At 35.6% G+C, this 14,302-nt stretch overlaps 1 protein-coding gene across 2 annotated transcripts in view; it reads left to right on the top strand.

Annotated features, from left to right (window-relative positions):
- Positions 1 to 14,302, top strand: part of LOC113057111 (SHH signaling and ciliogenesis regulator SDCCAG8) — a 44,574-nt gene that overhangs the window by 26,023 nt on the left and 4,249 nt on the right. For both annotated transcript variants that reach the window (XM_026224206.1, XM_026224207.1), the window contains exon 16: positions 2,008 to 2,139. In XM_026224206.1, the coding sequence (XP_026079991.1) occupies positions 2,008 to 2,139 (132 nt within the window). The remainder of the gene's footprint in view (positions 1 to 2,007; positions 2,140 to 14,302) is intronic.

The following is a 14,302-nucleotide window of genomic DNA, read 5'->3' as shown; positions in this document are numbered from 1 at the left end:
TTGACAGTGCCAGGCAGTCTGACATGCTTTACTTTATAATTTCTCACATGCAGTTTTTTTGACCTTATATTGGCTGGGATGGAATATTTGCATCTTTAAAAATGTATGTCATGCCACAGTATTATTTAAGTGAAACACAAAAGATGAAGAAAGCTGTATTTGCATAACAGTGGAATGAAATCTATGATAAAAGCTTAAAATGAACAATGTTGTGGTACTAGTTACCATAAGGTATAATGTTCACATTGCCTCCTGTCAGGTTTTATTTTATGATAATATTTTCTAAATATACATTGCATTTTTTACAGGGCTACTTGCCAAAAAAAATATAAATACATTTTCATGAAATATTGATGCAATAAAAATGTATTTTATTATCTTAATTATTTATAAAGTGACCAAAATATGTACTTTCCCTTATATATTTATAGTAAATGTTGATGCAAAAAAATAATAAACAAGTTCAGGTGCATGTTAATTGTTAACTATTGACATTCTAGTATTATTGCTATCTAGTAGCATTAACATTTCTTAATGTAGGCAGATTTGTGAAAGTCTTTTTTAAGTTTTTTTTTTTTTTAAGTAAACCACATCTAATAACAAGTCATGTAACCTTTATTTATATAGCACTTTAAACAAAATACATTGCGTCAAAGCAACTGAACAACATTCATTAGGAAAACAGTGTGTCAATAATGCAAAATGATAGTTAAAGGCAGTTCATCTTTGAATTCAGGGATGTCATCTCTGTTCAGTTTAAATCGTGTCTGTGCATTTATTTGCAATAAAGTCAAATTATTTTAGTTTAAGAGCTTAAAAGTTTAGAGTGATACATTATTTTTAGTTAAATGTAAATTCTTTCAATGTTAAATATAAATTGTTATTATTTTTGAAATGTTGATATTTGTTTGAGATTTTTTTCCATTAATGAATATATTTTTGTTTTTGGTAAAAATAACTCCCCTGGAACAGATTTTCAAGAAACAGAGTCATGTGAACTTCCTGAACAGGAATGGTGGATGGACTGTGTACATACACTCACACACGTGATTTATTTCCCTCTACTGATCTCCCTGTCCTGTTGTTTTATATCCGGTGACAGTGTGGCCTTCTGTTTGGTGTTGTGTTTTAAACATGTAGGCAGATGAGCACGCAGCACGCTGGCGACAAGGTTCATTCTGCATAAGACTCGGATGAACCTTGCTCTCGTGTCTGATCCAGAACATACAGTACAAGCAAGTTGTGGTGGTGGATTGAATTACTTGTATCTTTAACAGTTTGATCAAACACAACCTATTACGATGTCTGTTGGCTTATATGAGCACAATAAACAAGTTTACACATCAAATCAAAGATCCGTTTTTTTGGAGCTGATGTCTTTCGTGTAGGCTCTTTAACTTTTGGAGAGAAGGGTGTTTACAGTGCTAATGGAGTAGACTTGGCAGGGCTTTACCTGATGGCAGAGTGCTCAGGTGTTTCTGCTGCAATGAGAGTGTAGTCTCATTAAAGAAAGAGCCACACATTCGTCTCTGCCTAAATAACTGTCGCTGGAATAGTGGTTAAAGCAAGTTCAAATCTGGCTGTGACTCATCCAGTGATCCCAACCATCTTTCTCTCTACTCTCTGTTGAGAGACAAAAGTGAAAAAACAAACAAACAAAGGTGAATTCTGCTTCCTGATAGGACTTCACACATGCTGCATTTACATTTATGAGGAAATAATCAGTTTATCATATTAAAATATATTAGGTAAGATCATAACTGCCAGTACTTACATATTGTGAATTAACATCCGTTTTAGTAAAATATGCCGTTTTGTTTATGCTATTGTATGTAGGTTGCTTTGGTAGGTCTTAATGATTTATTATCAGACCAAGCTACTTATTAGAGTAATTAGAGTCATTATTATAGTTAAAGTGTCTTTATTTAACACTATCGAAAGGTGGATTCTAAAACTTAAGCATATATATATATGTGTGTGTGTGTGTGTGTGTGTGTGTGTGTGTAGAGCGGAGATCGAGGAGTTGTCTCTGGAGAAAGAGCACCTGCAGGAGAGCGCTGAGAAACTTCGAGGTCGTTGTGAAGAGATGGAAGAGCAGTGTGTGCAACACGGGAGGATGCACCAGCGCATGAAGCAGAGGTACACACACCTGCAGCTCGGACCTCAAGCCCTGCATCACATGTACAGACACTCCCTATAGGAGCTTGTTTAGAGTATCACACCATGACATCACCACCATTTGCACACTGATGGACTAAAGCTAAAACCAACAATCATTTGGGGTGTGAATCTTTGGGGTGACAGTGAGTCAATTTCACATAATATTCACAGATTTTCAATTAAGAAATCGATTTAGAAGTGTGCATTGTAGAATTCAAGTTTTTTTTCACACAAATCTAATTTGGATTGGAAGTTTCACATGTGGTGAAATGTAATGCGTTTTTTTTTAGGTTTGTAAATATGAGATTTCATAAAAAAAAAAAGCATCAGGTTTTTGCTTCCTTAATGAATTTTGAAAAGATTCAGTCATGAAAAAGAATGACAAACTAGATCAAGGTCAATGAACAAGTGTAAAAAAAAATATAACAACAGGGCTAAAAGCGTTTGGCTGCAAAAAAAAAAAAAAAAAAAGCTACATTAAAAAAAAAAAAAACTCTTGTTGATTAGCACTTTTCCATGAGTTCGCCTACCAATGGTATGAGATTAGCAGCTTTCACTCTCACCCAAACTAACATTACTAGCCAATCATAATGTTTTGATCTTATAAACACAAGACACATAATAGTATCAAGTTGCAGAGTCAGTCCTGATTGAATGGAGAAGTGTGACAAAAAGCTGCTAGGAGCAATGGTCAAAGATGTCCATCTAGCGCATAGTTAAGTAGAAAAACCAATTATAAAGAAGCGGCACTTTGATGACATGATTACTCAGACTAATCATGTCATCTCCATAAAAACTATATGATTGGGATTTTGGAAATGTTCCTGTTCACACATGATCGGTTAATGGTAACTTACTGGAAATTTAGCAGAATGTATAAAATAGGCTAAACTCTTCCTCAGAATATGCCGTGAATTTGAATTGCATAAAAAAATTCATCTTGGAAACCAGTGTATCTCACTAGATTTGTAACGCAAATCATTAAAAATCAACCTGTGTCTAAATATGTCATGTACTGTCCAAAACGATTTCAAAATAAAAGTTTCTGCATGTGGCTAAATATTAAAATGTAATGGATTAAACAGCATTTAATAACGCTGCAAAGTGAAATGTCACCAGGCCATTGGTGCCATCAGCATGTATTTGTTTTAATACTTAATGTACTTAAAGGGATAGTTCACCCAAAAAATTAAAGTTCATCATTTACTCACCTTCATGTCGTTCCAAACCTATATGAGTTGCTTCATTATGTTGAACATAAAATAAGATATTTTGAAGATTGCTGGTAATATAACAGTTGGTAGTTCCCATTGACTTCCATAGTATATCTAATTACTAATAGCCTCGGACTTGTAGCACCGAGGCCAAAATAGCGCTGCGTTTCGACCCTCGGACCAGAAGCTACACTACGCTTCATTAAAGTAAAAGCCTCTCAGGAACAATGTCATGAACTAACATGCCTGCTTTTGTCCTGACAGTGGAAACACAGCTAATGGGAACCACCAACTGTTTGATTACCAGCAATCTTTAAAATATCTTCTTTTGAGGCATATTAAATTATGTATTTTAAGTAATTGTAATGTCATGGAATTTCTTGGTTTTAATATTTTATTTGAGTCAATTATTATTGCCTCATCATTAGTTTATGTATAAATAGTCATAGTAAAGCTTGGTTTTTAACCTAGGTCTGTTTGTGTTACTAAACAAATATCAGATTACTCAATTGTCAAAATAATTAGTAGATTACTTGATTACCAGAATAGTCATTAGTTACAGCCCTAGATTAGTTAAAATATTTCTAAATACAACTGCATTGTTTTACTTTTTGTAATTAAAAAACAAATATTTTGTCACTGAAAATTTCTTAAAAATAGTGTCAAAATATTGTCAGGTTCTAGTGAATGTATTTTGTTTCATCTGGTGGGCTAAGTGTATCATCACACCCCTGGTGTTGATAAGCAGTGATATACAGTAGCTCATAATTTTCAAAGTGTATGATACAGCTTTCATTCTTCAGGTCCGTATTTTATGAAAAAGAAAATCAGTTTGAATAAAGCAAGCAATAATGGAACAATGGAAGCAATCAAAATAAAGAGCAATGATACACAAGTGCTATCACAAGTCTCAGTTAGCTTAACACAGTACACTTTTATTTTATGTTAGAAACCATTTTTGCTTTTGTTAGTTGTATGAAAAATAAAAAAATAAAACAAATAGAAAGAATACAAAAAGATTTGAAAAGCTAGTGCTAGGTTGTTGTTTTTTTGTAAGAAAACAAGCAGTTAGTAAATGAATAAAGTGCAAGACTAAAAGAGACTTAAGATGGAACATATGTGTTTTTAGCCATTTCTTGAAGGATCTGCTCGGATTGAGTTGAGCAGGTCATTCCACCAGGAGGAAACATTTAATTTAAAAGTCTGTAAAAGTGATTTTGTACCTCTTTGGGATGCCATAATAAAAAGATGTTCACTTGCAGAACACAAGCTTTTATATACTGATTTGCTGCTCAAGATACATCTCTTACTATTATCAGTTATTTTCAGGTTTGCTAAACATTTGATATTTTATAATTTGTAACATTTGATCAATTTATGGCATCCTCCTTGAATAAAAGTATTATTAGGTTTCAACAAAAAAAAAAAAACCTTAATGACCTAAAACTTTTGAACGACAGTATATTTTGTTCTTCAGGAAATACATTTAGTCAGACTAAAATGCTTCTCAATTCAATAAGCCATTGATAAGATTGATTAACCTCTCAATATGTCTATAATATTATTTGGAATCAGATAGTGGTTTTTAATATCTGATACATGTGGGCATTGTGCGCTTACCACTTCAGAGTGTGTGTGTGTTTCAAGCAGGGGCACATGTGGCCACGGAGTGTAGGGTTGAGGGGCGTCTGGCACACCGCCCGAGCCAGCATGTGGGCGAGTGAGTGAGTGTGGGTGTATCCACAGTACCTCCAGCCTGAACCGAGCTTCTGCTGGGAGCACAACATCCTTCTGTTTCCTCTACAACTTTACATATAAGCGAATATCCACCTCCTCGAACCAGAGAGAAACAGATACAAAGAAAAGTTACGTTTCCACTGCCGCCCCGTAATGAAAAGGATGTTGTTTTTAGAGTGGGCATGTAAGTGAGCTTTCCTCACATAACTGGAGCTGTTAAAATGGTTCGTCACCTTTGCAATTACGCAACATTTCTCACAAGAGCTCACAGACCGAGCTCAGAGGTGAGATGGAGCGATTAGAGAGAATCTATACGTGTGAAATATTTATAGTTGCGTCTAACATAGGAGAAACGTTTTCATTTGAATTATGTACACGCTAGAGAGGATTTTCGCGATGAAATCTTTTTCGTTGTGCTTTTTATGAACTCTTCATAATGGATCTAATATGTTCTACCTAATCTTTATAGAATAATTCAATACAAAGCGAAAGTTAGAATTTGGGGGCTGGCCAAAACATAGGAAAATCAATTTGTGAGAGTTTACCGCATCGCACCGTTCCTCTCTCTCACTGTCTACATGCTTTGTTTATTGCGACGCTGAGACACACATTTCTCCTGCTGTTGGTATGTAAGACAGAAGGTGTCGGAGCCAAACTTCAGCCCTCGGCTCTGAGTAAGCGACTGAGAGGTCTGGTCCCTCCCGCGTCTTCAGTGCCCCGGGTGTCTCTGCTCTGTAGGGCACTTCACCCCACCGCCCGTGGGTTAAGGTGTACGTGTTAATAAGTTGGTGCAAATGGCTCCGGCGTACATGCAAATAGCCGGGGCCCCACCTCAGATATTCTTGATCGGGCGCACAATCTGTGCTGCGAAGAGCTGCAACAGCGTGGCACGCATGAAACATTTGGAAAATCAGCTTGATTTATTTTTACATTCAAGCCAACGCCAAGCAACACAGGGGTTTTCGGCACACAATGTTTCACTCCTGCGAGTTATTTATTTATTTTTCCACGTGGTATTCACATATTTTCTGCCTAGAGATTAGGGCCAGTGATATATGAAAGGCTCGGAGTGTTGGCCAACGATTGTGCGTAATAGCCTCGGCTTTATAGAGAGCATCAGTAATACATATGCATATCAATCCTATTTTTATTTCGGAAATGCATTCTGGGCATCGTTTTACTGCTGTGTAAGATGATTGACATTAGCGTGGTAAAAGCCACTTTGGGATGTAGTAATCAGAGTGTTTGTTTGTTTGTTATTTTATATTCCTGACTGATTTCATATTGTCTCATTAATGTACAGTTAAAAGGGCAAACAATCTATTTTAGGTCAAGTAACAAAAATAATCTGAGATTTTGTAAATAATGAATGCTGTCCTTGTAATTTCTAATACAGAAATGAATTACATTTGAAATGAGGATAGAATTGTTGTACTATTAGCACCAGACATTCAATGTACTTTTATCTTAATTTTACTTTATAACTCAGTTCAGTTTATTGAATGCACTTAATAAGCTATTTGAACTAGACTCTGGTATGTCTTGGGTATTAAATATAGTCTATTGTTATTCATATAGACTGTAACATGTATTATGATTTCTTAGTATTGTATTTTCTTAGTACATTACTTTGTGTCTGTTTGTTCTTTGAAAACATGCATTTGGGGGTGACAAAATATGCAGCTTTCCCCTTTAAATGGGAAAACTTATAAATAGTTGGATTGATTTTTTTTTTTATTGATTTCTGAACATGGAAATAATGAATATTTCGGTAACACTTTAGAATAAGGTTCCATTAGTTAATGTTAGTTAATGTATTAATTAACATGAACTAAGCAAGAACAATCCTTCTACAGCATTTATAAGTCTTAGTTCATGTTAATTTCAACATTTACTAATGCATTATTTAAATCTAAAGTTGTGCTTGTTAACATTAGTTAATGCACTGTGAATTACCATGAACTAACAATGAATAACTGTATTATCATTAACTAACATTAACGAAGATGAATAAATACAGTAATAAATGTATTATTCATTGTTTGTTCATGTTAATTAACACATTAACTAACATTAACTAATGGAACCTTATTCTAAAGTGTTACCAATATTTCTATGCATCTTTGTAGTTATGCTGAGACAAAAAACACAAGCCTGAATATGCTCTTATAGAGTAAAACAGGCATAATGATGTCCAGTATGTTACTGAATATTTCAATATTTTGATTCTTTCTGTGAATCGATCAGACCGGTTCACAAATCAGTCGGAACGATTCATTACTGAATTAGTCAATAGTTTTTTTTTTATCTTTATCCTTTGTTCACATATTACTGGAAAGCTTTTGGAAGATTCATAGAAATGTCTTGTGAATTTCACTGAATAGAAAAAGCATAAAATAATGCACAACCTGTCAAAATGAATTTCAGAAAGCATTAATAAGGAATTAAAATGAAATGCTTGTTAGGAAAATGACATGTCCTGCGGTGTGGCAAGCTATACTCCATCCAAATGAGCATTTTGCTAATTCTTTTATAATTATTATGCATGCTGCTTTTACGCCCTTGTATTACTTAAGAGACATGCTTTTGTGCTTTTTAAAATGTATGTCACTGCAGAACCACATATGGGAATGAGTGAAGATAGTTAATTGAAGGCATCTAAAATATCCACTTGTACATTAAAATCAAAGTCTCAATGTTGAATAAAAAGGTTTGTCAGCTACACTGATAGAGAATCATTTTAGACTGCTAGAAACAAAACCCAGCTTGATATCTGATAATTTGTCCCAAATTTCACCTGCTCCGAGTCCCCGCTCACACAAGCTCCTCAAAGGTTCTCTCCTCTCCGCTCAGCCCCACAAACACACATCTGCCAATGAGCGTCTTTACCAATTATCACTCCCTCTCACCAACACACACAGAAGCAAACACGCTCCTGTTCCTTAAAGGAGTGTTGTAGCGCATACGCAGATGTGTGCCTAAATCTACAGGCTTCTGTCAGCCATATGGCAGCATAAAGAAAGATGGTAGCAGCGTGTGGATGTGCGCGGAGGGGAGCGTGGATGGAGAGCCATGTGTAGTGGTAGCTGGAGCACTGCTGAAAAGGCTGGAGGAGATGGTGCAATGGAACAAATGTCCGCCTGTGCCGGGGCCGAGAACAGCCGCGCTGCTGCCGGGGAGACGGCTGGGCCTCGGGCGAGGGCTGCTTCATCTGGTTCCCTGCCACCCACCCCCGCTACACACCCCATCCTTCACTTACACACACAAACGTGCATTTAGTGCTGTGTGTGTGTAAGAGAGAGAGGGAGAGGAAAGAAAAACTATTCCACTTTTCCCGAAAGCAAGAAAGCTTAGTAAACTTTTGGCAAGGAAAGTTTGAAGTTGGCAAGGAGTGAAGAAGATGGCATGTGTGATGTGGATGATGCTTGTCACTGTTTCTTTGGCATCTGCATGCTGATCGCTGTCTTTTCCGGGTCAGATGTACCTTTTAGAGTTTATTCTATCAACTCGCTTGGAACAAAAGCTTTTGAAAAGAGGTCAGAGTTATTTGGACTTCTCTTTTTTCACATCAAACGAGAGTCTTATAATAATTGTGCTTATTACAATTATTAAATCCGAACTTTGCTGGCAGACAATAGGCCAATGATCGCTATACTTTATGTGGACTTTGTTTTAAACTTTCAGCATGTAATGCATAACTCAATGCTAAAGACACAAATGATGTCTCAAGTGGTGCTGCTTGAGGAGAGCTGTGCCATGGCTCCTGTTCACGCTTGTGTGTTTGGAAACTTGAAGGTACGATAGCAAACATTATTTTTGCTTTATCTTTTGAGAGAGATGGATTACAGCAGTCAGAAGAGAGAAAGATTTCAAAGCAGCTGAAGAGAAGTCTCACAGAAGTATTTAAAAAAAAAAATTTTTGCTAGAAAAAAAAAGTTTGCTAGAATTACAATGTTAATCACCACTTACATTTACTTCAGATAATATAAAAATGTAGTTAACCTTTGTTATTTAATAAGTGTCAGATATTGGTGTTTGGGATCAAACGCATTAAGTATATCAGGATATTATTTAATATCTCTTTTTTTCTTGCTAATCACCATCATCATACACTACCACTGAAAATGTTAAGTCTGTAACATTTTCCTCATGGTTTTCATCATGTTGTGAAATATTATTGCTTTGTAAAAGAACTGGTTTCTATTTGAATATTTATTCCAATATATTATGTCAAATATATCAGTTGTATTTGTTCCTGTGATGGCAAAGCTTATTTTTACTTTTTATCTTGTTATCTATCATTTTTAAAATGTAAATTTGATACGCAAGAAACAGTTCTTATTATAAACTATTGAATACAGTCGTGGGCTCCTTAATATTTTGCTGATTATTTTGTTTAGGAATCTATGATTAAAAGTTAAAAGGAACAGCATTTATTTGAAATAGATTTTTTTTTTAACATTATAAATGTCTTTACTGTGGACTGGTGATTGCTGGATAAAAGTATTATTTAAAAAAAAAAAAAAAAATATCTTACTGCCTCCAAACTTTTGATTGATAATGTACAGTAATAACTTAAAACTAATCCTAGTGTGAAAAAATATTAGAAAGAAAATCCTAAAACACACCACTATACATTATAAATTATGCACTAAGCATTTCAAAATACAGGTAACACAACAGAAAATTCAATACAAAAAAAAAAAATGAAGTATTTTCAGAAGTATACATAACTTTCTGGGCTCAGTGATTATTGATTCCTTGATAATCAGTAAGTGTTTGCTTAATCAAAAATTGATGAGAATGCCGAGTGGCTCTTAACATTAAAAATCACGCAGAAACATCACGCACACTCTCACTCTTCGTTATACAGCTAGGGGGCAGCAGGGAGCCTCTCCACCCTAATTTGCCTCTTTCCTCTACCCTTCGTGGGCCAGCTGGCCCACACTGCCGGGGGCAACAGCTCCGTGGCCTGCTGACAGAGCCTTGTGGTGCGGTGGCTCTACTGCTCCTGCTTACACGGGTGCTGGGCACATCCCAAGGCATGCAAACTGTAAAACGCTACGTGGTGCATCCAAGCGCTCCCTATCCAGCACCAAAACCTCATTTATAACATCAAATAGTGCTCGCTTAGCTCCTTTCACAGACTCTGTTTGCAGTTAAAGCTGATGCTGGTAACAAACTTTATAGAGACCTGACATCGCATATGTTGTATAGCCTAATGTAAATGTGTGCATCACTTAAGAGCAGATTGTAGTTGTAGTCTAGTGGATCAAAACTTTTTACTGACGTCAATAACATTGAGTGATGTTTGAACGGAAAAAGTCATATCTACACATGGTCCAAACTCAGTTCTCCAAGTAAAAATCAACCATAGATGAAGCAGAGATCATGTGCAACAATAGAGATTGGCTCGTCTAACAGGTTAAGGCCTGCGGTCAGTCGAGCTGTGTCTGGTCCTGGCAGAGGAGTGAGGGACTGCATCCTCGCTGCCGCTGGCAGGCCTGTTTTAACTAGGCAAGCCAAGACAGACTGCATCTATACTATACCGCTTATCCTTCCTCCGAGCATCGCGTACCCGCTCCCGCCACTATCCACAGCATGCTGCCGACGGGAGCCCTGTAAATTCACCGGATTTAGTGATTTGTCATTCCATTTGTTGAGATCTTTTTCTATTGGTTTGTTTGTGCATTGAAGGAACTAAACCTGCCTCATTTGTTCTGATATGCTGTACTGAGCAACTGCTATTGTTGCGGTTTTTGTGAGCCCTGTTGTCATTAGAATATAGTTTTGTGTAGAATTTCATTTTTATTTCACACGTGAAATGTAAATCATTTAGGCTAAAATGATTTGTTACGTTCATTTAATGTACATTTTTTGTTTTGATTGCTACACCACATTTTTCAGTCTGCATGTCAGCTGATTTTTGGGAGCGGGGGGGTTGTTTTGTGTATTCACAAGAGCTGAGAGTGTATTCTCTGCTTCTTGCCAATTCATTTGGCCAATGCTAAACAGATGCTAAGCACTGAACATCGCTCATATAAATCACATACCCTGAGGCCACAGCAGGCCACATGAGTGAGGAACTTCAGTCCATCAGCATCCAGACTCGCTGTACAGGTGGCAGCACTGCAGGCCACTCGCGCTCTCGCACTGTTTATTATACGACCTCACAGAGCAGCGCATCACCTGCAGATAATCCACACACACACAAAAGTTTGGAATCCATACAAATATGTATTTTTATTATTTATTTATTTTTACTCACAAATATCCAGCGATGAATTTGGATTCCCATGTAGAGCTAAGTTGAAGCAAAGTCTTGTCTTGAGATGCCAATCCATAACTAGACTGTTGTTTTAGTCTTTGTTATTTCAGTGGAATGAACTGGATTGCTTCTTATAGCCAGTGAGACTTACACATAACTGTGTTTTATGCTGCTGAAGTGAGACAGACACAAACGCATTTCATAATAAAATAATGATAACACAGTTAAAAGTGCCCTCATTCAAATGATTTTGTAATACTTTTATTCAGCAAGGACATATTGAAGTCAAATTTTATTTCATTTATACATTTTTAAATTATTTTTATTGCTGTTTTTATACTCTATTGTTGATCAAATAAATGAAGACTTTTGAATGATGATCAAATGATTAAATGATCAAATTGAAGTCCTTTCTTATTTAACCAAGTTAGCTTACAGACCACTCAAAATCCTTCATGGACCACCAGTGGCCCTCAGTTTGAGAACCTCGTGATATTTAGGAATTTATTTTAAAAATTGAAAAGCACATTCATATTTGTTTTAATTGCTGGACTGGTTCTAAGTGTTACTTGCGTACTGTTTGTAATTTCTTTCCCCCAGTGAATCAGATTATTTTAAGGTCCAATTCTCGCTATTAACAAACCATCTTCTTTTGTCTCAATAAACTGATTTGCTGCTTACTATTAGTTAGTAAGGTATTTGCTAAGTTTAGTTATTAGACCAGGAATGTGAAATATGGTCATGCAGAATAGGTGCTTTATGAGTATTACTAAACAGCCAATATGATAATAACAGTTATGTTAATAAGCAACTAGTAAGTAGTGAGAATTGGTCACTGTACTGAAGTGTTACCAATAATTGCTTTAAAAAAGTAAAGCTCAGTATTCTCTAATTGTCATTTTGTGTGTTTTCTAAAGATGTAAATGAGCAGTACAGTTACCTGAGTCCTCCGTTCTCTCTTCAGCTGTGTGTTGCGCTGGCTTCAGTTAGCCTGGGAGCCAGCAGATGGTGTCCTTTCACCAGGGTCAGTGGGGAAGCTCTACTCTGCCTTAAAAGCCCTCTCCAGCTCTCTCAGTAGCGGGCAGAGGCAGCAGTGTCCAGGCCGGGCCAGCTCAGCCCAGCTCCATGCACTAAGCTGTATTAAAAACCTAATTAAGTTGCGTGCCAGTAAATGGAGGGAGGTTATTGGATTTGCAGCCTTAGCTGCTGGACAGCCTTCTAATTTAATCAGACTCCCGTTGTGAGTCCAGCTTCAGAGATGACTACGGGAGTTTTCTCTCCTTTTTTTTTCCTTCTTTGGGACAGTTTATGGGAGTCAAACACAAACTAACACTGCCCTGAACAAGTGCACAGGTCATGCACATTGGAAGGATTTGAGACTTGTCCCTCAATGGCTGTAGAGTAGATAAATAAGGGGAGATTGAGAGCTGTTTGACATATTGCTGATTAAGGGCGGTGTGATTGTATAATAGGTTAATGCAGCGTGTGTCTCCAGAGGTGCAGAGGTGCTGCAGATGGCTTGTGTGTGAGGTGAGGGAATTACACAACCTGCTTTAACTGCTTCAGGATGCCTGACATTATACTGAAGCCACAGAGCCGATTCTACTCATGCAACATACTGACACTCAAAAATAAATGCTTGTTTATTTTAATGTATTTTAAAATCGAATGTATTTCTGTGATGGCAAAGCAAATGTTATTCCAGTCAAAGAAATCCTTCAGAAATCATTCTAATATTCTGAACTGGACGTTAAAAAACATTTCTTTTATTATCAGTAATGAAAACAGGTGTGTTTAATATCTTTATGTAAAATCTAAAATCTGTGATAGTTTAAGGATTCTTTTAAAAATAGAAAGTTCAAAAGAACAGCATTTATTTAAAATAGAATTCTTTTGTAACATTACAAATATTTTTACTTCCACTTTTGATCAATTTAATGCATAAATAAAATTGATAAAGGTTTTTAAAAAATCCAACCTTATTTTGATCGGCTTACAAACAGTTGTTTCATAGCCTGTGTATGTGATCATTTTGTACATAATATTTATACTTTTTTAATGAATTATTATTACTGCTGTTGCTATTATAATTGTACAATTTTATCTATATATAATTGTACTATTATGATTGTACAAAATTAACAATAATTATTCTAACAATTATTAATAACTCTAGATGAATGTGTACATTTTGCAAAAGAAAAGCATTTAAAATGGAAATAAAACTAACATTATAAATGTCTTTTACATTTTGATCAATTTAATGTATTAATAAAAGTGTTCATGTTTTTCAAAAACAACCTTTTGATCGGTAGTGTAGATAGATATCTTACAAAAAAAGGTTTCATAGACTATGAATGTAATTATTTTGTACTTGGTATTAATAATGAATTAATAAATTAAGTAAAAATTAAGTATTATTATTACCGCTGTTGCTATTATGATGATTGTACAAAGTTAACAATCGATAATAATACAGCAACTAATAATAGCATTTTTTTTCCCCATGCATTTGTTCATTTGTCATTTTTAAAATGGTTTTTAATCATTAACTTTTTTGGTGAGAGGGCTGTAAATCCATGTATTTGGATCTATAATCTCCCTTTATTAGCAGACACATACAGCGTACAACTCATTTCATATACAGTAACTCATAAGTCATACGTGTCTGCACACAGTTTATACATATTTACTTTGAGTGATTAGAGTCTGTATTTCAGCATAGTAATGATAGTTTTTTTTACTAATATTGAATCAGTCTCAAACAATAAACCTCATGTATTTCGAGAAGAAAATTAAACCGTGTCTAAAAAGCAGATGGCACCTAAATGATGGACATGTTCTTGCAGCTCTCACTTCGGAAGTTTCTCTGATTCTTCCATTTCTTTCTATTTGGTAAACAACAGCAGATGAATGATACTTT

Source organism: Carassius auratus, chromosome 38 (genome assembly GCF_003368295.1).
Source record: "Carassius auratus strain Wakin chromosome 38, ASM336829v1, whole genome shotgun sequence".
Lineage (NCBI taxonomy): Eukaryota > Metazoa > Chordata > Actinopteri > Cypriniformes > Cyprinidae > Carassius > Carassius auratus.
The sequence above is the reverse complement of the archived record's forward strand: the minus strand, read 5'-3'. Positions and strand labels throughout refer to the sequence as shown.